Source organism: Onychostruthus taczanowskii, unplaced genomic scaffold (genome assembly GCF_017590055.1).
Source record: "Onychostruthus taczanowskii isolate IOZ18803 unplaced genomic scaffold, ASM1759005v1 scaffold6, whole genome shotgun sequence".
Lineage (NCBI taxonomy): Eukaryota > Metazoa > Chordata > Aves > Passeriformes > Passeridae > Onychostruthus > Onychostruthus taczanowskii.
In genome coordinates, this window is record NW_024503679.1 from 1,913,743 (window position 1) to 1,939,267 (window position 25,525).

At 55.4% G+C, this 25,525-nt stretch overlaps 1 protein-coding gene across 2 annotated transcripts; it reads left to right on the plus strand.

Moving 5' to 3' along the window:
• The first annotated feature begins 1,069 nt into the window (after positions 1 to 1,069).
• SHF (Src homology 2 domain containing F) lies at positions 1,070 to 19,212 on the plus strand. 2 transcript variants are annotated; one of them, XR_005953684.1, is made up of 7 exons: positions 1,070 to 1,202; positions 8,244 to 8,373; positions 9,317 to 9,526; positions 11,045 to 11,182; positions 13,915 to 14,086; positions 14,621 to 14,797; positions 17,888 to 18,021. XR_005953684.1 is itself a non-coding variant. In XM_041418298.1 (6 exons), exons 2-6 carry the CDS (start codon positions 8,322 to 8,324, stop codon positions 18,072 to 18,074), a joined length of 741 nt encoding a protein of 246 aa, XP_041274232.1. In that variant the 5' UTR covers positions 1,070 to 1,202; positions 8,244 to 8,321; the 3' UTR covers positions 18,075 to 19,212. The 2 variants fall into 2 exon arrangements, 1 of the variants encoding a protein (XP_041274232.1); XM_041418298.1 differs by lacking the exon at positions 11,045 to 11,182 and having other exon boundaries at positions 14,621 to 14,740; positions 17,888 to 19,212.
• The last annotated feature ends 6,313 nt before the right edge of the window (positions 19,213 to 25,525 follow it).

The following is a 25,525-nucleotide window of genomic DNA, read 5'->3' on the forward strand; positions in this document are numbered from 1 at the left end:
GCATCCTGTGTCTGGCCTTTTCTTTCTTCATGGTCTTCAGGGGATTCAGCCCGTGAGCCTGGAAGCAGGTTTGGGTGATGGTGTGTATCTAGGAAGGGATGTGGAGGGTTTGGGGGCATAGGTCTGGAGACAGGGCTGCTGGGGCATTGGAGAGCACGGGGAGATGGTCTCGGTGGTGGGTGAGAAAAGAAGGCTGCCGGCTGGTGATGGCTGTGTGTCCAGGGGGAGCAGTCACAATGTGTGTTAGCATGTTTCTTGTTGCTGCAACAGCCTCGGGCTCTGCTGCCATGCCCCAAGACTGCTCCCAGTGCCACTTTCCGCTGCATCCCAGGGGATGTCCTCCAGCCCCTGTGCTGGGGATCAGCCCTGCATGCTCACTCCAATGTCTTTGCACATCCAGCTTGAGCTCAGCGTTCTTCCCAAGCACTTCCCTGCCTTGTCCCTGCTCATCCCTTCCCGCAGTGTTTCTTGTGGCGGTCCACAGTGCCAGCCTCACGTTTCAGTGTCTCCCTGGAGCGAACTGCTCCGGGGGTCCCGCACGGGGCTGCTCCCACCAAACACATCCCCGGCAGCGGGTTTGCACCGAGCACATGGACTGGATGACCCTCGTGGGCTCCTTCCAGCTCGGGACGCTCCGTGACCCCACGAGGGACCCTTTACCGCCCTGCCTCGCCCGCTGCCTCCCCGGCGGCCTTTCCCCTGGTGCCGAAGGACACTCCGGGGTGGCTGGGGCAGCGCCGGGGCCGGATCGGGCCCGAGCGCGAGGGGCGGCCCGGAGCGCCGAGGAGGGCCGGGCGCGGCGGAAGGCGGCGGGGAGCGTGGCCCGCTGGCTCCGCGAACACCTGGGCTTCCGCAGCGCCCGGCCCGCGCCACCCGCGCCGCCCAAGCCCGACTACCGCGCTGGGCCGCCGCCTCAGCCGCCCCTGCCGCCCGGGGGCGCGGCCGAGCCCCTGGCCGCCGCCCAGCCCGACATCGTGGCGGCCTACCGGCTGCAGAAGGAGCGCGACTTCGAGGACCCCTACAGCGGCCCGCCGCCCGCCGCCGCCCCCGACGGGCCCCGCTACGTCTCGCCCAAGCACCGGCTCATCAAGGTGGAGGCGGTGGAAAAGGTGCCCGCCAGCCCCTCGCCGCCGCCGCCGGTGCCGGCTCCCCCCAGCTCGCCCCCGGCCGGTCCCGAACCGCCCGACGAGCCGCCGCAGGAGGTGAGTGACCGGGCACGGGGCCGCGGTGCTCTCCCCGCGGTATCCCGCCACTTGCGCTATCCCGAGTGACCGCGCCGGAGGCTCGGCCCCTGCCGGGAGAAGCAGGACCAGGACCCTAGGGGCAGGTGGAGCCTGAGCCCCCCGGTCACGGAGATGGCCTCGGTGGTCCCGCCAGACTGTTGGCATCCGCAATTAGGAGCGGGGTTAGATCCTCGAGCGCCGAGGGGGGGCACGGCCAGGCTCCACGGGGCTCCCGTGTCGCCTTCCCGCTGTGCCCCGGCAGCACCGGCATGCCGGGCACACGTCAGCGGGAACGGGGGCGGCCCCGGCATCTCCTGCGGCTCCCGCGGGAGGCAGGTATGATCCCCAGCGGGAAGCGCGCTCGCAGAGGAGCACAGCACTGTCTGCGGTGCCCTCTGACGCTGGGGCCCGTGACCCTGGGCCTCCCAGCGCTCCGTGCCTGGTGGATCTCCCTCTGCCCGCTTGCCCGGGCTGCCCGTGCCAGCGGCGGCGGCCGGACCCCCAGAGATGCCGCGCTGCTTTGTCAGGGAGCCTCAGCGCCTCTTTGTCTGCCGCCACCCCCCGCCGGCTTCTCCAGGGTTGAGAGCAGAACCTGGAGCTCTGGTGCTGGCAAGGAGGCGAGAAACATCCCCGGTGAGAGGTAGGAGCTGGGCAGACTCCCCATGGGGAGACGGGCTCAGAGTGCACCGGGAGCTGGTGGAGGATGAGCCCAAGCGGGGCTGCGGCCGTTGGTGCCGGGCCTCCCTTTGGAGGAGAGGCTGATGCGGGGACTGCGCAAATAAAGGCAGGAGCGGGTAATTAGTGCCCGCTGGCGCTGCCGCCTGCAAGACGGGGCTTGTCAGGCGAACTCGACGGGATTGCAGATCTGGCTGGCGGAGGGAATCGCGGATACAGTCAGTGATGCCATCCGTGGTCCTGGCACTGCCGGGCGGCACAATGAAATGAGCACCGGGAAAAATCTGCTAGAGAATGTTTTAAGCAGATAGAAAAACTTGTTGCTGGTGGATCTTGGGAAGTTGCCTGTACTGACTAATTGCTTTTAGGAGATTTCTCGAGTGGCCCAGCAGAGCTCCCCCTTTGAGCTGGGTAAACTGGCTGCTGCAGGCAGCAGAGGGGGATGAGGAAGGTGGCACTGGTAGTAGGGACCAGAGGAGCCACCGTGGTGCTGTGGTTTGCTGAGGCAGTCTGGATGGTTTTTCCTCTGGAATATGTGTGCAGGATCAGAGCAGGAGCATGTGGACTCGGGCTGTGATGTGCAAAGGGCTGACACAGAGCTGTGGGAAGCAGGGACTGCTGACAGATACAGCCAGGCTGTTTGGAGATCCAGAGGCTGGGGAGAATCTGAGAAGTTTGGAGAAAAGTCAGAAGCTGGGATACATCTGGGGAAACTGTGCTCAAACCGCGCTAGGCTGAAGACCCTTCATTGTTCCAAGATAGGCAGTGATTAGATTACTGATGGTCTCGCATGCCACTGTAGGGAGGAGACTTCTAATTCTTTAGGGCTCTGGTATGTGATGGACACAGAGCTCCAGAGCCTGGGCAAAACCGGAGTAAAAGTGGAAATATTTGATAGTGCTTGCAGCTGTCCATTAATACAGTTTTCCTGGAGAAGCCAGGGAATGTCCACCATGTAGAGCAACTGTGTTGGGCTAAAAAGCCCTTTGCAGCTCTCATCTACTGGGCTGAGCAGTGGGAGGGTTCCCCAACTGCTCCAACATCATGGTGGCTCTTTCTGAAGGTGGTACAGAAGGTGGTACAGCTTGACATCTTGGTGATGTCAAGCTGTCCAGGAACAGGGCAGGGATACTGGAGCTGGGACCTGAGATGATGGTTGTGCAGGGGGCTCAGTGCTTGCAGACTTAGGAAGAGGCACTGTTCCCTACGTGCTGCAGGGACGAGAATACAGACCTCTTGGGTTGTGGTGATGCTGGAGGTTAAAGGAGAAGCTGGAGCCTCTGCTGAGATGATGGTTGTAGAGGGGCTCAGTGCTTGCAGACTCAGGAAGAGGCACTGTTCCCTACGTGCTGCAGGGACGAGAATACAGACCTCTTGGGTTGTGGTGATGCTGGAGGTTAAAGGAGAAGTACAATTCCGTGTACAGACAAAGCTGCTGGAGCAGAGAGGGTTTTTGTTAATGATAGGTGGGGAAAATCACTCTAATAAAATATGCAGCCCTTCCAAGTGGGGACGATTAGGATGGAGACGAGTGGAAAGAGCAGTCACTCGTTCCTGATTGTGTGGTGTGGCTGAGACCATGTGGTTTGTTGTGGCTGGGGGCTGACTGTGCTCCCTGGGCACCCTGTGCCTGCTGTAGCTGTCGTGCTTCTTCTGGAGAATGGAAAGGGCAGGAACATCTTGGTGCAGGAATCCTTCCTGCCTATGCTGCACGATGCTTTGCTGCTGTAGCATGAGCTGTCACATCTTTGCACCTTCTTGGAATCTGCAGCATCCTGTGGGGATGCATTAGAGCGAGCTCTGCAGTGGCTGGTGCTGCTTTCCAAACTCTGCTGGAAATGGTGTGGACAGCAATGTCCTCCTCAGTCTGCTTGGTGTGCCAGGCCTTCCCCCCCCCCCACAGTGGTGGACAATGGGCTGGCCCTGTGCCGTTCACCTGAGCCAGGTGGATATTCTGGAGGTGTCTTCCCTGCTGTGTTTGGATTAGGCACCAGAAGCAACGCCACTGGAATGCAGTGGGGAGAGATGCGCTGAGGGACCTGCTGCTGCCTGCACCCAGGACAAGCTTGAGGGTGGGCTTGGGGATGTGCCTGAGGACATCTTTGTCCTGTGCCCACCGGGAGCAGTCGCTGCTGCTCTTGCCGGGAGTGCAGGGTCAGTGCCGCAGGGTGTGGGAACAGCCGGTCAGGAAGCTCTTGGGTGTGTGTCTTTCCTGCGAGAGCCTCCTCCATCTGAGTCATCTTACGCGCTGCCGATGCTGTGCTGTCCGTGCCGTGTGCCCTCCTCCTGTGCCACGGCTGCAGCCCTGGGCTCCCTGCCCAGCCCAGCTGTCCCCTGTGGGCCGTGCACCAGACCCTTCTTGGAAGGTCAGCACTGTGTTTGCTTTTGGGTTTGGCTTCGGCGTCTGCCAAAAGCCGAGCTGCCAGATGTGTAAAACTGGAGGAATTTTGCACCTGACGGAGGTTGCTCAATTTACCAATCTTCTGAGGAGACCCCGAATGTGCTTTACCTCCAGGGCGGGAAACTCGTTTTTAAGGTGGAGGATCTCCTCAGGAATCCTCTGCAAACCTCTGTGTAGAGTGAAACATCTTGTTGTGGCAGAAGGTGGTGGCAGGTAGAATGTTTCTGAGCAAGATGGGACAAAGAGCCCCAGCTCTGCCCTGGGATTTTGGTGTCTGAACTGTGAATGCTCTTGAAGAGATGTGATCTGTCACCTTCACCGGTGGGCAGCATAAAAGCTGTTTGACTGTGAGAACCCAGTGATGATTTGGTTCTTTGCATTAATTTTGATTTGCTTCTTTTCCCCTTACTGTTGGCATGTATAATAGAGTGAGACCAGCCCCAGCGCTGCAGCAGGGATCTGGGTTTGCATTGCTGCGGCAGATAAACATGTGAAAAACACTCGTGCTCAAGCAGGATATGTGTCCAGGTGCCAGTGGTGCTTGGCTGCTCCCTGAAGGACTGATCTGCACCAAGATGGTGGCTTTGCATGTCAGGCTTTTGCTCTGCACCCAAATTATTTCAAATCTAGCAAAGCTTGTGCTATGTATAAGCAGGGGATGCCTCCACAGCCGTGTGGTGGGATCGGATGGCAGTGAGCAGCTCCCTCAGCAACACGGAACATGAGCAAAGCATGGAAATGCCTGGCCTTGAAGCAAAGTGGGGGGCTCAGGGCACCCCTGGGAGCTGCCTTGGCAGTGGCTGTGGCCCCCTCCCACTCTTGGGAGCAGCAGTTTGCACTGTGGCTGCTGCTGAGAGCCCTGCATGGCTCATAAAGTCCAGGACTCAGATTAGGAAATGTCAGAGATTCAGTTTCCTGGGCAACCGTAATACGGCCCCATGTGCAAGGGCATTAGGGTGTGCCCAGTAATTGCATGATCCCTGCTGTTTGCCCCATTCCTGGCACTGGCTGGAGCCTCCAGCCCCTCAGTCTTGGGGCTTGAGGCACCATTCTCCTGGGCTCGCTTGTCCATCCCAAGGTTGTGATGCTCCTGGAGGCGGTAATTGCCTTCCCACCTTTTCTGTAGTCATCTTCCCACCTGTTCTGGTTCTCTGCTGTATTTGAAAATTTGAAAAACAAATGGATTTAAGTTCTCGTCACCCTACAGTTGGGAGACCTTGCTCCTATGAAGTGGCATCCTTGAGGCAGTGGAAGAGCAAACCAGTGTGGCAAATTCCCCCCAGACCCAAGGAGCTTGCCTCTAATCAGAGCCATTTGCTCTGGGTCCATGCTGAACTCAGCAAATCACATCCTCTTCCAACAAATTCCATCTAATCTTTGCTGAGTGCCTCTGCAAACTTCTGCAGGCAAAATATCCAGTTTTAGAGGTCTTGACAGAGACCTGTTAGGATTCTCCACCATCCTCTGCTTTCTAGACCTGGAAGCATCTGTATGGGGGCCGCTCTGTGAGCCTGCTGGAGCTTGTGCATTCCTCCCTGGGAAGCCAGCCCTAAACACAAGGAAATATGGTTGGGTTTGATGATCTTGGAGGTCTTTTCCAACCTTAATGATTCTATGACAGTGACCACTGCATGCAGGTTAGCCTCCCGACCCCGTCTGAAGCTGCTGTGTTTGTATGGTGCAGAGAGAGGGTCCAGGACTGGCACCAGCAGCAAGATAGGTCTGTGCCTGTCTAGGAAATGTGGTTCATGGCAGGTTTGAATGTGGTCAGGTTGGGACTGAGGAACAGACAGCTAACCCCAGGAGGGTCAGCAAACTGCATTTCACAGCCCCCGAGCATGCTTGGAGCCATGAGAGCTCTGCTAAAGTTAGTACTGAACATGGCACAGCCCATTCAGCCACCCTGGCTGTTGAGCTGGTGCATTTGTGTGTGTAGGGACGCTGCTGGCATGCCCATGCCTCCATTGTCTTGAGCACATGTGCGAAGATGCTGCTGCTGTCACAGGGCTGTGCTCTGCAGGTGTTAAGGTGCAGCAAGAGCCTCTGCAGCTTTCGAGGCATGGGAGAGGCCATGGGATGTCCTGGCTGTTTGGAGCAGCTTCACTGAGATCTCAGGCAGCAGGGGGAAGCAGGTCCTGGTTCACCAAGCAGCTGCCAAAGTCACCAGCGACTTGCATTTCCCATGGGGAATTTCACCCTGGTGGTGGCAAGCAAAGGGCTGCAGACCCCTGGGCTCAGCACTGCTCCTTTGTGTCCCCAGTGCTTGGCAGGGCCTGAGTGATGCCTGGCACCCCTCGGATGATAGAGGTGAGAGCAGATTGCCTGTCTCCCCCTGCAGAGCTGGGTCTGGCTGCTCCTGAGCCGTGTCCTGGCTCGCTGCCCCCTGCCCGGGGTGGAGCCGGTACTCTGACACCATCTGTCCTCTGCCTTGCCGAGGGGGGAGAGCATCTGCAGCTCCCGTGTCTGAACCCTGTTCTGCTCCTGTGGGGCAGCTGGGATGTGGTCTGGGGATGATCACAAGCAAGTGCTTGCGCCCTGGCATGGAGGGACCAGGCTTGGAGAGCTGATCCTGTTCCCCATGCATCAGCTGCCCGTGGAGCTGGGACATTTAGGGAGGAGGTGGTGAGCCAGGCACGGAGAGCCATGTGCCTCATGTAGCTCACAGGGGTGCCAAGTCTTAGGACTGCATGGAGGTGTTTACAGTTCCAGTTCCTGTTCCCTTTTCCTGCTGGGTTTTCTGTCACAGGCTATTGTTGGGCATTTTGCGCAGGAAGGAGGGAGAAATCTTTTGTTTTAAGCTGATTATTGGAGCTGCAGAGGAATGTGTGAGCAGCCGTGGTCTCCATGGCTGGCCAGGAGCAGGGCAGCGTAGTGGTGAGGATGGAGCCTGGCACCAGGTGGGATCAGGCAGCTGCCACACCATGCTTGGGACATTTGGTCCTTGCTGTGGGACATCTGCAGACCCGTTTTGTGGTAGCAAATCCCCCCAAGCTGGGGATTTACATCCTGGTAGGTGACCAGACCTTGCTAAGGTGCTTGGGTACATTTGATTGCTGTGGAAATATTGTCTGGTCCTGCTTTGGGGCTGGAGGTGGGATGTACAGCTCCAGGCTTCTTGAGGACTGCAGGGTCATGTGATGGGATGCTTTGACTGGGAAGCTGCTGAGATGCTAGAGCAGGTATGTGCCTCCAGTGCTGGAGGGGATTGAGCTCTGGGACATCCCACATATCCTACTGCAGGATCCTCTCCTTTCCACTAGTAAGCACAAATCTCAGGAATTTAGTGCTGACCTTGTGACATGGCACTTGAGAAACTCCTGGTTTGGCTTCCTGGAGGAAGGTTCTATCTTGTCTTACTTAACTTAGGATGTGTCTGGAGATGCTGTGGTGGCCTGGGAAGGAGTGGAGAGGAAGCCATAGGCTATTCTTAGCCCTTTTGTTAGAAAAGCTCTTTGAATGAGTGCACTGGAAAATAACCAGTGAGTTCCTAGTTTTGCCAGTGCCGGCTGACACCCCGGTTTTGGGATCTATGTCCCTTCTCCACCTTGGGAAAGGAAATGTGGCTGTGTGCAGGAGAGCATCTGTGTGCCATGGAGGAGTAGAGCACTGCTGGCAGCCCTGTGCTGCGGTGGGGACCGGGCCAGGGCATCTATGTGGGTGCTGGCAGTTTGGCCTGATGGTGAGGGAGGGGCAGAGCTGCCTTCTGCTCTGCTTGGCTCCAATCTCAGCTTTCAGGACAAAGGCTGGAGCATTTCCACGGCCAAGTGCCGGTGCCTGGAAAGCTGTCAGCTGCCTGCTGGGCTCTGCAGGGCTGCCACGGTGTGGGTTTGTGTTCTCAGTGGTCACTGGCTGCTGCTGGAGGAGCTCATGGTGGGCTCTTCCTTCCACCTCCCAGTAAAGGCAGAGAGTGCCTTAACCCTTTTCCTGTTCTTCCCCTTTTCCAGCTGGCTGTTCTGGAGGACTATGCAGATCCCTTTGATGCGGCACAGGTGGCAGGTAGCCAGGCAGGGCTGGAGAAGGTGATGGAGAATGACGGATATATGGAGCCGTATGAAGCCCAGAAGATGATGGCTGGTAAGGTGGAAGGCATCACACAAAGGCCACTCTTCACACCTCTGGTCCCTGAGTTTGGTGGCCACTGTATTCTGCTCCTTGTAGCCCCCACATAAGGCAAACCTGGGTGATGGTTCTGGTGGGGCACAGCCATTTTGCAGGCAAATTTTCCCAGCTTTATCCTTGTGCACTGGGTGTGCAGGAGCATGCAAAGACTGTCTGAGCACTACAGGCACATCTCCCTGCGATGCTGTCCCTCAGGACCCCAGCTGCCAGGTTGAGTCATGAGGGACCTGACATTCCATGCATCTGGCTTAAAACTAAGATGGATGTGGGAGCTATTTAATTCAGTTAGGACTGGGGCAGAACACGCTGTGTCTGCTGCAGCAGCAGGGCCCCCAGTGGGCCTGTCTAGGGCTGGAAAGCTGGCGAGCTGGGAGCATATGCTCCTGAAGGCAGTGCTCAGGGTCACCAAGCTGGCTCTGGCTCTGCTTTGCAGCTCTGTGGTTTTCCTGGAGTAAGTGGTTTCTGGAAAGCTCGTGGCTTTTTGAAGTAGTCCATTATATTTCTTGGAAAAACCAGCAAGCAGTGGAGAGACTGCTTGTGCCTGTGGGAGAGACTTTGTTTTGCTTGAGGGAGGGGTGTTTTATTAAACCAACCACTCTGGGTGTCCAGGGGAGAAACTCAGCCTCGCTGCTTGCGGGAAGACAGGCTCAGGGTGCTCTGTCCCCATGGACCCCATTTTGCCAGGCTGCCCAGGAGTGGGGGTGTGGGACTGTGGGGATCTTGGTGCTGTTGAGCAGCTCTCCTACTCCTGGCAGCTGCTTGTTGTTTCCTCCTCTGCTGATGCTTCCTACCCCATTTTACCACGGGTGACATTGATGCCTGTCATCTAGCACCGTTTTGGGGGACCATGACTGTGTTGGGCAGGAGGCTCATGGTGTTTTCCCTCTGCTCTGGGCAGAGATCCGCCAGAAGGGCTTGCGGGAGGCTCCCGCCCGGCCGCTGCACCTCTACGACACTCCCTATGAGCCTGTGCTGGACATGGACAGTGACTGCTCGGCGTGCCCCAGGCCCAGGGAGTCCCGGCTGCCCGAGGATGATGAGAGGCCACCAGAGGAATATGACCAGCCCTGGGAATGGAAGAAGGAGCGGATCTCCAAAGCCTTCGCAGGTGAGTGATTGGAGCAGCCATAAAGCAAACAACACTTTTTGTGAAGCTGGATCTTTGGGGTTCCTTCATCTTCTGGGGGGCAGTAATGTTGGTCTCTTCATTTTCATAGCTCAGGGGGTACTTGTGCTCTTGCAGAAGCTGTTTCTGTGAGCAGGGAGCCAGGCTGGACAGAGTGATGGATAGAGCTGCCTTGGTAACCTGTCCAACACCTGTGTTCCATTGCCTCTTCCATGCTCCAACCAGTCACAGCCTGTGGTGCAAATTAACACCCTCAGCCTTGCAGAGATAGGTTCTACCCTGCACTCAAGCAGATCCCTCCTTCCTCAGGGCAGGAGGATACCCAAGGAGCCTTCGTCCAGCCCCCTGACCTATTTATCCGTGCTGTGGGATCGATTGTGTTTGTGTTTGGTAATGAGGAAATCCATGCTGTGCATTAGCGCTGGCTCCTTGCCGGTGCTGGCTAATTGCTACGCTCTTATCTAGGATGCATTTTAATTGCAGCATTGTGTGTCTGTGCTGCAGCTGGTGCTGAGGGTACTCAGGCTGGTGGCACTGTGTGGAGATGATGGCAGAGAGAGATGTGGAAATTTGGGGTTGGGGAGTGGTTCACCTATTGGGTGTGGGCACTGCGAGCTGGAGATATGTGTGCTGGGCCCAGTGTCACAGTGTCACTCGTGCTTGGGGTACCAGGTCCCACAGCACCCTGTGCCGAGGATTCGGCGTGTCGGGCTCCATCATGGAACACCGTGCTCTGCTGGGCTGGGTTTGTGCTGAGGTGTCTGTGCTCTGGATGGAGTTGCCTTACTTGATACCCCCGGGTGGAAGTGATGTGTTCACAAGTCTGGCTCACATGTGGGTGCTGCCCAAGGTGCTTCAGGCCTGCTCTACGTCCCGAGGGAGTCACGTTGCTGTTCTCTAGGCCATGCTGGGACCTGCTGCCTGTATTTTCTGAAGCCAGAGCAGATCCTGCTGTGTTTCGTGGGGTGTTTCTTCTCTTCAGTGATGCCAAAATATCTCTGCTGGCCCATTTCCCCTTTGAGGGGTCTGTGGGACCCCTGCTGATGGGCAGCTGCCACTGGTACAAGGCTGCAACCCACTGGTGCCTAGCAGGGAAATGTGGAGCCTGTGCGTCGCTGGCAGGTACCTGGGGCAAGACAGATGCACAGGCAGGACAGATGGCAATGGGATGCTTGGCCAAGACCCCCAGACAAACAAGTATGTGGAACGGGGTGATTGCAGGCTCCCCCAAACCCCAGAGAGGGTTGGCTGGAAAAACTGATGGAGGAGCAGGGTCTCTCCACTGGGAATGTGCCCCACCTCAGGCCTGTCCCTGCTTGGTACTGTGGAGGGGATGAGATGGCCAAGCTGATGTAGGGCTCCTGGGAATTTAGTCCTCAGGTCTTTCCTCCCCAACTGCTCTCCTCCTCTGTGGGTCTCTGGTGTCGCTGATGTTTTTTCTAAACTCTTTCTTTCTCTTTCTTTCTCTCTCTTTCCCACACCCTCCCCACCCCCATCCAGTTGAAATCAAGGTCATTAAAGACCTGCCATGGCCCCCGCCGGTGGGACAGCTGGACAGCAGTGAAAGCCCCCCGGATGGGGAGGCTGGTGCCCCCATCCCTCCGCAGCACGGCCAGCACAGCTACGAAGACGCCAATGGTGGGTCTTGCGTGACAGCGGCGTGTCCGGGGGGCTGCAGCCCGTGCTCGCTGTGACTCTGGACCGCTGTGATGCCCTGGGGCTTGTCCTGGGCAGTGCCAGACATGACCCTCCTCCTCTGCCCTCCCCCAGCTCCTCCTGGCCCCTTCAGTTGTCGTGTGCTGGACGCCAGTGTTTGTCCTGCTGTACCTTCTGCTGCAAAGAGGCACCAGCTCTTTGGTGCCTCTTTGCTCTCAGCAGCAGAGCTGCTCTGGGGGATTATTCCATGGCATGGCAGAGTTGTTACTGTCCCTTTTGTTCTCTCCTCTTTGCCTCCAAATTCCCAACATTTCATGGCTGCTTTTAAGGTCTTCTCAACAACTGCACTGAGTATTTAGCTGATGTTTTCTTTCATTGACTGACTTTCAATGCCCAGGTCCCTTACAGGTGTGTTAGGAAGCTAATTCAGATCCCAGTGCTGAAGCTGGGGCTGTTTTCCCCCTCTTCATTATTTAGCACTGCTCCGTTTCCTCTGCTGTTTTATTACCTTGCTGCTTAGTGTCAGGAGGTCCCTGTGGATTCTCCACTCTTGCTTTTGCTATCCTGAGCAGCCAAATCTCCCAGGTACACTTTGTCATCTCAGGTTTGCCTTGCTGTGAAACCTTTTTTGTGTGTGCTGAGCATAGAGCCCTTGGGTAAATCCCCTTTGGATGCTGCTGGCAGTCTCACTTATGAAAGCCAAATATTGCTGCTTCTCTTTTAACCCTTTATTAATATTTCAAGGACCTTGCTCTTATGCTGTGGTGAATTAGGATTTTGCCAAGAGCATTAGGTGGGGGCAGTTTGTGGAGCTGGGATGCAAGCTGTGCCTGTGTAGCAGCGTGCAGGGCCTGCCTGTGTGTCACTGACGCTGTCCGGGTGGGCACACACTGCAGTGCCAGCTGCAGATGTCTGATTTCCTTATCTGCAGCTACCCAGATCCCTGCAGAGCTGCATAAGATAAAAGCCAGTGGGGCTTGAGCACAGGCTGCAGGTGATGCCTTATTTTGGTGCTGATGGTGGGGGCACTCGAGGGCAAAGTGGCTGCTCTGCCTGGGCTTTGTTGGGTGTTTCCCAAACCCATAGGGATGCTGCAGGCTGAGATCAGTCCTTGAGAAGAAAGGTCTTGGCAGGTGGGAATTTTCTGATCCTCTTCCTGCAATCCATGCAGGTGTCAAGAAAAATTAATCTCTTTGTTATGCAGCCTCTTCTTTTCCCCATCATTTATTATCCCTACAGTCGCTCTGACATGCATCCTGCTCCTGATGAACACATCACTCTGTCGTTTTTCCTAGTTTTAGCAACACAGAGTCTGTTTTCCCTCTGACTTGCCTTGCTTTGTTGTATTAAGTTTATCTTGCCAGAGTTTTGTCTCATTTTCTATTTCCCATGTCTGGGGGTGACTTGAACGTCTTGAAGGATGTCTTCTTCTTCCTAAGGGCTTGTTTTTAATATCCTGTTTAATCATGCACCTGCCTCTGCCTCCCTCTGACAGGTGCAATGCATTTCTTTTGAGCCTGTAACGCAATGACTTTGTGCTGCCAGCAAACACTTGGGCTGTTTGATTGTCTGGCTTTTTAACAATTGCCCCAATTTTTTAAGGTGATGAGTTGAAATTGGAGCCTGTGTGTGATGTACAAGGGCGAGCATGGTCGGTGAAAAGCCAGAGTGCTGCAGAAGCAGAGCTTGTCAAGCCATAATGCCAGGCACCTCCTCCTTGAGCCGTGCTCAGGGTGGTTTATGCCATGCTAAGCTGCAGAGGATTTTGGCTGGGTTTGCTTTTGGCTGCCTTCCCCTCCTTGCAGTGCTGGGGGGGCTAGAGTCCTGCTCACCTGCACAGGACCTGGACAAGGTATCACTCAAACAGCTTAGAGGATGCCCTGCTAGAGAGGAAAAGATCCCTCTGGCTATTTTTTGCCTCCCCATCCAGCAGCCAGAAATCATGGAGAGTTGTCCTGACTGGGGCATTCGAGAAGTCCTAGGGCATTTCTGGGCTTGGCTGCCTCCAGGGTGACTGTGCTGCTGCAGTGTCAGCCCCTGGCAGCCCCACACTGTGGCAGCTCTGCCTGATCAATAACTAATTTGTGCAAGGGGGTTGGTGGTACAGGGGGCAATAATGAACTCTTGGGAGGAAAGAGAAGCAATGTTGTTAATGCTGAAATCATCCTGCGTGGAAATAACAGGCAGTGGGAGGCCAGGTCCCTGGGGCACAGCTGGGTCAATCCCCCGCACTCACGGCTGTGGCTGGGCTGGTGACAGGCAGGTGGCAGTGTCAGGGGGGTACCTGCAGTCAAAATATCCTCTTCCCATCTCAGGAATTGTTTTTTCACCCCCTGTTTGTTTGTGTTAGAAGAACATGTCCATCGGTTCCAAACTGGCAGCTTCCTTTAGCTCCATCTATCCCCTCTTCTTCTGAGATTGGGGAACCTCTTCTTGCAGCATCTCACTTAACCCTGTACCACAGCCACTGAATCTATTTTTGCATTAGCAAAACCTCCTGAGCTTTTGAAACCTCCCTGGAAATGTCTTCCATGGGCTCAGCTACTGGCTCCAGCCTGGGCACTGCAGTGAGCAGCAGCCCAAGAGCTGCCCTGCCCTTGCTTAGACCAGGGGGATGGGGCAGTGTGAGGTGACCCAGTGTGATGTAAGTGGTTCTGGCTCTTCCTGCCAGAGGAAGTTAGGATCCCAGCCTGTGATGTGTGTCTGTCTTGCAGGTCCATCGGAGGGGCTGGGGTACGGCCGCACCTCGCCCTGCAGGGAGGAGAAGGCCAGGGCTGTCCTCAGGCATGGCTCCAGCAGCCTCAAGAACACAAAGACACTGACAGCTGAGCCTGGCCCCTTTGTTGGGGAGAGGATTGACCCTGCCCTGCCCCTGGAGAGTCAGTGGTGAGTCCTGCCTGCCCAGCACGGCTGCCTGACCCTTCCACCTGCACTGGGGAGCCCTGTGGCCACACCATGAGGATCCCTGGGGCAGACTCGCTTCTTCCTTTCTTCCTTTGCTCCACATTTCAGCCTGTTTATCCCTGCCCCTTGTCTCCCAACCCCAGTGGTGCCACCCCCTTTTCCCAGAGCGTGGCTGCAGTCCCTTGGGAGGTGCTGGCATTGCTGCTGCCCCAGGGCAGAGCCCTTGCCATGGTGTGTGCTCTGTGCCCAGCACAGCAGAGCCCTCTTCCCCTGCTGCCCCAGGGCAGCTGTGTGCCCAGAACAGCAGAGCCCTCTCCCCCTGCTGCCCCAGGGCAGAGCCCTTGCCATGCTGTGTGCCCAGCACAGCAGAGCCCTCTCCCCCTGCTGCCCCAGGGCAGAGCCCTTGCCATGGGGTGTGCTCTGTGCCCAGCACAGCAGAGCCCTCTTCCCCTGCTGCCCCAGGGCAGAGCCCTTGCCATGCTGTGTGCCCAGCACAGCAGAGCCCTCTCCCTGCAGCTGGTACCACGGGGCCATCAGCCGGACGGACGCGGAGACGCTGCTGCGGCTGTGCAAGGAGGCCAGTTACCTGGTGCGCAACAGCGAGACCAGCAAGAACGACTTCTCCCTCTCCTTGAAGTGAGTGAGCCTGCCGGGCCTGGGGGGTTGTGGACCCACAGCAGAGGTGACCCTTAGGTGGGTGCCCCAAGTGAATTGTGCCTGTGCTAATTGGCTAACTATGAGATGACCACGAGCAGGCAGAAATGGCTGCAGTGTGCACTTCTCTGTGGTGTGGCACAGGTTTGTGGTTTGGTGTCTGGCAAAAATGTCTCTCAGGAAGATCTGGAGCCCCGCTGCTCTTCCTTGGCAGTGCTAATAATCCCTCAGATTAATCAAATGGCATGCCTCACTTCTCAGTCAAATGGGTCTGGTTGCAGCTTCCAGCTCTGTTTTCTTGTTCCCCCTTTTTTTGTAGCCTAGTTTCATGGGAAGAGAAAGTTTGTAGGAGCCCGCTGTTGATGGAAATGTGGGTACCCATCCTTGCCTCCCCAGCAATGGATGTGTTCCCTGGCTCAGCTGTAGAGACGGCTTTACCCTGCTCTGGTTTGACAGTAGGGAAACTTCATCTCCACAGCACAGCTTGGTTTCTGCTTGCAGTTTTTGGGGAATCTTCATATTCTCCCCAAGTTTTCCAGATTCCCTGGATGCCAAAATTGCATGAAGCATCTCTGCATGTGTCCTGACGGGGGGGAACTGCCCACAGCTCCTCATCCAGCTCTGTCCTGGCTCTTGGGGCAGCACGAATCCACAAAATCAAACCTGTTACTGTCTGAAGATGATGATGGATGAGCAAATACCGTCTTGCTCTTCTGCTGGACAGCTATATTATCTCTGTTCCTGCCAGATGGGAAATAAGTATTCATTGAGCAATTCAGCTATCCCTGCCCAACAACAGCCTCTTAACCTTGTGCTTTCTCAGTATACTTTGAGTTCCCCCAGTGGTCTTTCTACCTGCATTGCTCCCAAGGGGTATCAGCCTCTCTGTTTATTTCCCAGTGGCACAATTTTGAATTAGATTGCTCTGTCTCTCTCCACATTTTTTTCACTCTTTTTGTTGCCTTCAACACCAAACCAGGGCAGGAGCTCCACTGAAAATATACTTTTTTCCTTCTGCATTTAGAGCTTTCAGATCAGCCAATAAACCCTTCTGGAGTAGCTCCCTCCTTTCCCTTTTTTTGGTCAGAATTTTTACTGATGATTTAATTTTTACTGACATTTTAATTTTCTGTGTTTTTTCCTTGCCCTGGCTTGTGAGCCATTTTGGAGCAACAGCTTCTTCTGGCTGGTTTTGAACAGCTTGCATTTGAAGCTGCAAGAGGTCTCACCATTGCCTTGTGAGTGGCATTAGGCAGTTGTGTGTTGGAGAGCCTGGGAGGTGGCATTCCATCACCAAAGGTGGCTTTTCATCACCTCTCCACAAGCCAGTCACCTGTTTCTTAGTGGTTTTTCCCTTACTTCTTGCCATCATCCTTAGTCTTACGGCAAAATCCTCCTCTCAGAGGGCATGTGTGGCTAGGCCATGGTGTGCAGCAGTATTCCACCTTTTCCAGCCCATCAGGGAGTTGCTTGGGCATTGCCTGTCTTTGCAGAGTTTGTGGAGAACCCACAGCCCTGGGAGCAGGATTTTTACTCCACTGCCTTTCTCTGTAGAGCCTGTCCAAGGAAAATCCCCTGGGATGCTTTTTATATAGCTGTAAGCTGGCTGTCTGCAGCTCTCTCTATTATTTTTTTTTAACTTTTTTTTTTTTCCTTGAGGAAGGAGGCACAGCCAAGGAGATGGTCTGAAAAGCGTTCCAATGCTGACCTAAAGTACTTTGGTGTTGCTTTAAAGGAAAATATGCACAAGAGAGAGCAGCTAGGAGCAGGTCAGGTAGCTGGAAGGATTTAACCCTGCTGTGACAGTCCTGGCTGGTCCAGGCTAGGCAGCCTCACGCTGCCTGTCATGGATAGGGTCATGTCATTGCCTCAGATGCTGGGAGAGTGAGTCCCTCCTGGCTTGTGCCTCCAGGAGAGTGGCTGAGGCCACACTGCAAAGCTTTGTGTCCTTCCTTGTGCCTGCAGAGGTGCTCAGCAGGAGCAGCACCCACCCCTTGTCCTGGCTGCTGGTGTTTGCAGCCTGTTCCCTCGGTCATCTCTCTAGGGCTGTGATCTCATCACATCCCTGAGCTTGTGACAAAGACCTGTGGAGCACTTTGGGCTAAGCACAGCCAGTATCAGCTCTCCCTGGTTCCGTGTGGCAGCGCTCCCGTTCCCTCCCGACCGGGACGCAAGACACGGCCAAGCTATTGCTTTTCCTCAGCCCATATTGGGGGGCTGTGGCTGCCTCTCAGGACAGCTGGCTCCTTGCTCCTGTCTCTAAATGGATTGCAAAGCCATTCTGCTAATGCAGCTGGGCTGTCCATTATGGCCCGTCTCCAGCCGGGGGGATGGGGCTGGGCTGTGCAGCACTCCAAGCAGCTCAGCATCACTGATGAGGTCCTGTCTGCTTTTAAGTCATCAATATTTTGCCGTAATGTGCAATCCAGACGCTGCAGACAGGCTGTGGCTCTCCTCGGAGACGCAAATTAATAGCAACAGGGCCATTAGTCCGTCACTTGGAATCAGTGTTTGTGGCAGGATCTGCCTGCACAGCCTGGCGTGGCTTGGTGCCCGTGCTGTGCTGGGAAATGATCTTGCTGTGCTGAGCGGGTTTTATGGAGCCTGCAGTGGTGCCATGGGGAGAGGGGGAAGGAGAAAATCCTTTGGCTGTGGGCTAAAGGAGAAAAACCTGATTTGCCACGGTGAGGCTGGAGATGTGGGAGCTGGAGTCCCTTGAGCTGAGGGGATCTTGTGAGAACCAGAGCAGTTGCAAAAGGGGCTTTGTCACATGCAAGGAGCAAAAGCCACTACCCCTCCATGACCCTACAGCAAGCGCCCCTGCTGCTCTTGCCCAGGTGATGTCTTCCCAACCACACACACCCTGGGTGGGCCCTACCTACCCCACTGCATGGCCATGTTCCCCAAGGGGACGCTGTGCAGCATCATTGGTCACGTCCCTCCTTTGATCTGTGGGTGTTTTTGGAGTCGGCCAGGAGCAGGATGGTGCAGGCAGAGCATGGCTGCAGACAGGAGCCAGCAGTGCCCCCCTCAGCTCCAGGGGCAGGCTGCCTGTGTCAGGGGGTCAGGAGATGAGGGGAGGCTGGGGCCAGCTGTACCCCCTAACCCTGCCTTGATCTGTCCTTACAGGAGCAGCCAGGGCTTCATGCACATGAAACTGTCGCGGACACAGGAGAACAAGTACGTGCTGGGTCAGCACAGCCCGCCCTTCGACAGCGTGCCGGAGATCATCCATCACTACGCCAGCCGCAAGCTGCCCATCAAGGGGGCCGAGCACATGTCCTTGCTTTACCCGGTGGCTATCCGTACCCTATAGTAATCACCCCCACGAGCCAGGCTCAAGGCTGGGTGCACCCAAAATTGGCCCATCCCCAGGGCTGAGCGCTGCCGTGCCAAGGATGGGCTCCAGACCGTCAGCCCATGAGCAGCTCGCTGGGCACAGCCGGTGCTGTCGGGGATTGCTGCAGCTGGGCCCCTCGTCCTGCTCTCCCAGGGGCTCCCCTGCACTGGTTTTGTGCTGGCATGGCACTGGAAGGACCCCCACTCAGCGAGGGGCTGAGTGGGGCTCGCCGGCTGTCCACACCTCCACACCTGCCTCCTTGGCAGAGCTTGGGATGCCAGGACTGGAGCTGGGACCTTGGAGAGTCCAGGGAGGGGGGCAGTGTGTGCGAGTACGGGGATGAATCATCCGGTAGCAGGCTTGAGGTACCTCCATGAGGGTGCCTAGCTCTGCCCATGAGAGACAAAACAGCTGTGCTCGCAGGTAAGGAGGCTGGCAGGAGTGAGCAGGACCTGCCTGGGCCAGCAAGGCATGCAGAGTGCCAGGCAGGCTGCCCTTACTGCACCGCTGCTCAGTACTCACTGCCATCCTTTGCCAAACGTGAACAGTGACCGGCCTTGGCCCTGTGTGCAGCACCACTGCCTAATAAAGCAGTGCATGGTTGTCTCCTGCTTCATGGGACTGTGTGCCCACATCCCACCGGGAGTGGGGGATCAGTGTAGCAAAACAGTGGAAAGAGAAATTTTGTTACACAAAAGCTTAAAGGGAATTGATTTTCCCTGTGCCCGTTGGATCCACTGAGATTGGCGTGCCCATCCAGCCAGCATCCCCTCTGAGACACAGGGGACAAAGGATTCTGATGGTCATGTCCTTGCCATGTCTTTGAGACCATTTGTGAGCAGTGATGAGGTGATTTTGGACTTGCCTGTTACTCCCTGTAGAAGAGGGTGCTCTTTGGGATCTTTTGCCTTCTTGTTTTCCTTCACCTCTCATAAATCTTAGGCAAAGTCCCAGAATTTCACAGAGCTCCTGATCTTCTCTGAGAAATTACTGGCTCCACTCCTGTTGTTTGTCTTCCTGACACCTTGTCTTTGGGCCAGCTTGCTCCTGGATTTTTTTGGCTGAACCTCTCTCTGGTGCTCTGTACTGTTTCATACATTGCCTGTTAACCTTGTTCCTGGTGTTGCTCCTATATCCATCGTGCACATACATGTCCTCTATCCATGCTTCAGCCTAAGCTCTATCCTGCTGTTACTCTCCAGCAGCACATTCCCTTTCCCTGCTCTCTGGGTGGAGATGACAGCAGAAAATTCACTTTAGCCTGCAAAAACCTTTTCTGTTAGTGGAGCAAAGCCCTCGGGCATCGGTGGGATGAGTTAGCAGTGGCCTAGTGAAGGCTTTGTGAAAAATCATCATCCTCCCTTCTGCCTGCTGCCAGGAGGAAGGTTGCTGGGGGACACTGAGGTGATTGATGGGACTGTGGGGATTTTGTGTGGGTGAGTGCTGCAGGCACTGTAGGAACCCTGCTCTGCCATCCGGGGTTTGGGGTTTTTCAGACTCAGTCTCAGCTGAGAGACAGCTGTCCTGGCTGCCCTGCACAGTTCTGAGCTGCTGTGGGGGCCGTGGGGCATGGCCAGTGTGCTCTGTGAATGCACCCCGTGACTGGGAGCTGCAGAAGCCCGGTGGGTTGGTCCAGGATGCCTCAGCCTCTGCCGCTCCTTAAAAGGCCTTGGATTGAGCTGGCCGGTGTCTCCTTACAGCCCACTTGGCTGCTGGCAGCTCTGGCTGCCTCTCTGCATCCCAGGGAGGCATTCTGTCCACTGGGGATGGAGGTGACTCCAGTGGGAGGGCTTTTCTCCCAGAGCCTGCAGGAAGGGCTGGAGATGCAGAAATCTGCAGCGATGCTGCTGGGTGCCCTTTCTGTGCTTAGGAGGTTTCAAGTGCCACTTAGCAGCCCCGCTGTGCCCTGATGGCTCCAGTGAAGAGCTCATCCTCTGCCTTCTTGGAAGCTGTGGGAGGGAAAGAGGCTTCCTGTGTCCATGCAGCTCCCCACATAGTGTGGGGCTGTTTTCCTGAGGAGCTGTGGCAGGGAGCAAACTGCCAGAAGGCAATCCTGGCTGTGCAGCCTTGTGGTGAAATCCTGCTCAAGCAGGCTGGCTCCATCTCAGGAGCATCCCTGCTGAGCACAGGGATGAGAGGAATGAGACCTGTTTGCATTGTACCAGCTGCCCAGAACCAGTCATGGACCAGCAGGACTGCCAGCAGCTGGGCTGTGTGTCCAAGTGCTCCAGAAAAATGGCTCTTGGTTGCTGTGGGAATTACATTCCTCCTGAGCCCCTTCTTCTCCAGGCTAAAGAAGTGAAACCTCCTTGTTCTGCCCCAACCAGCCTCAGCAGGACTCTCTGACTCTCTTCATGTACCTGGAAACCGTATCCAGGTGTGGTCTCAACAATGCCAAATAAAGGGAAAAAACCCCCTTCCTTTGTCCTGACCACCAACAATAAATATCTCCAGTTCTAGCAGGAGTTTCTCCCCAGAAAATTTGAACTTAAGTTCCCTTGAAAGGGTATTTTCGTGCGGCCTTTGCCATCCTGTGACTGAAGTGAGCATTGTTTGGGAATGGGGTGGGTGAGGGCAGGCATCCAGTAGGGCTAGAGGTGACAGGGATCCCTATTCATGAGGATGTTAATCCCCAGGAGGGAAAAGGGCATGAACAACCTTATGTGGCTTTAAGGTTAACCCTGTTGGGAGTATAAAGTTAGACCAAAGACCTTTGTTTGTAATAATTCCTAATCCACTTGTCCCAGTAATGCCCCATGTGCTCCCACTGCCGGTGTTCTGAATCCCTCCTCCCTCTGTCATTCATTGCTAGTCCCTCACAAAGCCCTCCACAGTCACAGGGCTGCTTTAGCATGCTGCAGCTCCTGATAATGGGGAAGGAAGTTTGTTTTGTAATTGGATTAGCACTGCTGGGAACAGCTTGTGCACAGTGTCAGGGCTGAGCTGGTGCAGCCCTGGCCTTGTGCCACTCTGCCTGGTTGTGGGTCAGTTGGGGCTGTGTTAGTCCTGCTCAGTACTTCCCTGACCAAAATGATGCTCACAGGGCTGTCTCCCATGAAGACAGGCTGGAAGAATTCAGGCTGTTAAGCCTGGAGAGGACAAGACTCCAGGGAATCCTTAAAGCCCTTTCCAGTGCCCTCAGGGTCTCCAAGAGAGCTGGAGAGGGACTTTGGACAAGGGCCTGGAGTACATGACAAGGGGGAATGGTTTCAAGCTGAGAGAGGCCAGGTTCAGATGAGATAAGAAGAAATTCTTGGCTGAAAGGGTGGTGAGGCCCTGGCACAGACTGCACAGAGCAGCTGTGGCTGCCCCTGGATCCTTGAAAGTGTTCCCTGGCCAGGATGGATGGGGCTTGGAGCAACCTGGGATAGTGGAAAGTGTCCCTGACCATGGCAGGAGATTGGAACAAGATGAGCTTTAAGGTCCTTCCCAACCCAAACCATTCTATGATTCTATGAAAATCTGCAGTTTTGCAGGATGGAGGCAACCAAGAGGGATAAAAAACTGATAGAGGGCAGAATTGGAGCTTGCCCACCTGGGAAATGTTTACTGAATTCTGTCCCTAATGTCTCCCACCTGCTAGAAATGAAGCCCTTTGGTTAGTGTCAAACCTCACATCACCCATCCCAGCACAAGTCATCAAGGCTCCCAGGTACCTCAGAGGTTGGAGAGAACCAGCAACTGATCCTTGTGGGACTGGGTTAAACCCTGACATTGTCATCCATGCCCCCTTCCTACCCCTCTGGCCTGGAGAGGTTCCTTGAAGCCAAGCCTAGTGATTAGTTTGAAACCCCAGCCCTAGCAGGGATGCTTAAGTTACTTGAGTATCCCTGAGAATGCTGTGCCCTGTGTTTTGCCTCCAACCACAGCAATCTACAGGAGGATCAGATAACAGCTCAGCTGCCAGAGTTTAGAGCAAAGGAGAGAAATTTGCTCCTGATCCCTTCAGGCTGCCAGTGGAATGTGCAGGGTTGCACATACATAGCACACATGTACACAGACATGGCCCAGCTGAATGCCTCCTCTCTAATCTTTTCCTAAAGACCAAATATTTGACCCAAAGGACAAATTTCAACTTCTGACTTGGAGATCACCCTCATTCAGTCCCTTCAGTATGGTTCCCAGCATCCTCCCAAACCTCTGACCTGCTCCTGGTGTCCTGTTTGGAAATTGTCCCAAGACATCTTGGCTTGGATGCCTCCACCTAATTTTGAGTCTACACCTGTGAGCAGTTCTCTACTTTTCCTTGCACAATTTTGGAGGCCTGTCTCCAAACCACCATGCTCAGGCACATAGAAGGGGAAATTGCTTTAAGCTAAAATGAACATCGATTTAGTTAGATTAGATACAAGAAGTATTTTTACAGTGTGAGTGGTAAAGCCCTGATACAGGCTGCTCAGAGAGGTGGTGCAAGTCCCATGTGTGGAAACATTCAAGGCCAGGTTGGACAGGGCTTGGAGCAACCTGATCTAATTGAAGATGTTCCTGCTCACAAGAGGAGGTTGGACCTTCTGACCCAAACCTAGGATTCCATGATCTTCCAGCTGAGACATCCCAGTGCCTTGCTAGTGGGGTGGCTGTGTCCCTCCCCCAAACATCCCAGGCATGATGATTCCACTACCAGCCCTGCACTTCTTGCTCTTAACATTAGTGGGGGCATCCCAAGACTGAGGTGGGAGCAGTGCTGGAAGCTGCTCAGAGACATCACTCCAGCATAGCCCAGCATTTCACTTGGTTAGCTGGTTCTTCCTCTGGTTAAATCCATACCCATGACTTCCAGCATTGGAAACTGCTTCATACTGGGTGCAAATCAAACTTCTTCCTTAAATCTAACCAGGCTAAATTATATAAAAGCATAGAATCATAAAATGGTTTGGGTTGGAAGACACCTTAAAGCTCATCTCGTTCCTGCCCTCTGTCATGGGCAGGGACACCTTTTACTGCAATGCTCTGCATCACCTTATCAAAGTTAATTATCAGAGAGAAATCATTACCTTATCCTAAGACAATGTATCTGTGATAAATTCCGTTTACATTTGCTTTTCTGTCTGGGAGCTGGGTTTCCTTCAAAAAAGCCTCAGAAAGCTATGAAAGCCCAGATACATTTGAATCCCTCTTTTCCATTTTCTGGATGTGGTAGGCACATTTGCTGCATTGGTTTGAGATTTGAGCCATATCCAGGTTTTCTTAAACCTGGCCCTTCTGTCGTAGGGAGGTGACCTTGCTCCTTCCCTCCCTGATGCCACGCAGCCCCTCATCTCATGCACTCACAGCGTGTCCCTCAGGCATTCTCTGCCCTTCCTATCCCACTCAGCTCGATAACCTGCACAGCCACAGTCTTTCTCTTAATTTCCACCATGAAGGTACGGAGATTTTTCTCCAATAAATGGCAAGCCCTGACTGCCTGTGTGGGACTGGCAGGCTTGCTCCGTGTCCCCTGTCCCCATCCCCACAGTGCTGATTTAGTGCCCAGCGCACTCCTGCCCGCGGTTACCTCCGCACAGGCGCTGCCCGCCTGCCTCTGGCGCTCACTGACCGTGCACAGCGTGTCCTGGCGGGCAGGGAAGGCTCAGCATCGCTTTGCCTCCACGTAGGGCCATGTCTGAGCAGCCCACAGCTCCTTCTGGTAACTCACTCCGAGGACTGCAGGCTCTCTGCTGCTGCTCTCTTTTCCTTCTGCACATGCAGCCTGTTGGAGCCTCCCCTGCCCCCATCTGCTCAGCCCCTCTCCTGAACATGTCCTGCAAGGGAGATGCAGCCTGGCTCTGACATCCCAGGCTGTCCTGGCTTGTCCTTCTCTGGAAACCATGGACTGAGTGGTGGCTGGGTTTTAAATCCTGCCAGAGGTAATGGAGAGTGTCTGGTGGGCTGCAAGAGCCAGAGTGCTACCCGGTGCCATTTAAGCCAGAGTCCCAGGTGCCACCCAGACTGCAGCTCCAGTAACTGAGGCCTCCGCAGGGGAAGTTCATGGGTTCCCAAGGACTTCCTCTCCTGACCTGTTGGACTGGGAGAGCAAAAGGGAGAAACTGAGATAACAGAGCCCCCAGAAATGCTTCAGAGAAAACCTTGAAGTCCAGAGGAGAGGGTTGTCACCCCAAGTTGCAGACTGGGCCCGTGCAGGCTTACACCAAGAAATGTGGGGAAGGCTCTGACCTATGAAGGAAGTACGGGAGGGACAGGGTCTCCTGTCCTTTGCCAGCTGGAACAGACTGGGGTTTGGAAGAAGGAGGTACAAGCTGAAACTTTTCCAGTTTGTTATGCAGAAAGCAGTTCCTGGTTTTCTTTCTTTTTTTTTGCTGTAGCTGAGCTTTCACATGCTACAGGCTGGGGGAGGTAGCCCATGTGGGACTAAGTCTGGAGACTGCATCACCCGCACAATGAGGGCTCTTGCATTTGCACTCGACTTCCAGCCTGTCCCAAAGGAAGTGGCACATCATATCCCAGAAGGCAAGAGAGCGAGCATGGGGTGTTTATCAGTCCCCCTGCGCCACAGACCCTGCACTCCCTGCTCAGCTCAGGGTCCCTCTGAAAGTCCAGCTGTTGGGACAACCTTAGGCTCTGTGGCTTCAGCAGCCCCACAGACAGCACAGTAATTCATGCTGGCAGCAGCTGCTCCCACTCAAAACACAGCAATAATTGTTCTTGCTGGGCTGGTCCTGCTTTGGGCCATAAAGAGCAAGATCATTCTTTTATCATCATCCATGTCATTCCTGTCTTGGCATCTGCAGTAAATGTCTGTCTGTCAGCAGGGCATTGGGGCACAAGGTCGGGTCACCTTCTGACAGACTCACAGGTTGCTTGGGATGTGGAATGGGAGCATCCGTCCCCGTGGCTTGGTGTAGGGGTGGGATGTGTCTGTCACGGCAGTGCCGGGGGATGCAGTGACCCCTCTGCTCTCCATTAACAGTGCAGCCCCCTGTGTGTGCTGCGCCGGGTCAACGAACCCTGATGGCAACAGCTCATTTCCATTTAGATAGAGGAATTTCAATCTCAGTTTGCCAGCTCTTCGCCACGGTGCGACTCAAGACCCAAATTTCCTCTTTCCTCCTCAAGATGCTCTCTGGGCTCGGGCACTGCAGCGCGTTCGGGGGAGCTGCCGCCGGGCCCAGGGCACAGCTGGGCCGAGGACGCGGGTCTCTGTGGCGCCGCGGGTCCCGCCCGGAACTGCCGCGCGGCCTCGGTGCGCTCCGCGGCCCCGCCGGGCCCCCCGTCAGGAGGCCCCGAGGGCGATCGCGGTGGGCAGCGGGGCGGACACGGGACACCGAACGGCGGACACGGCACAGCGCACAGCGCACACCTCATAGCACACACCGAACAGCAGACACTGCACACCTCACACCACACAGCGCGCGCCTCACACGGTCACTACGCGGCGGTGTCAGGCAGGGCCCGCGGCCGGGGGCGCGGCTGGAGCGCCACTGCCACCT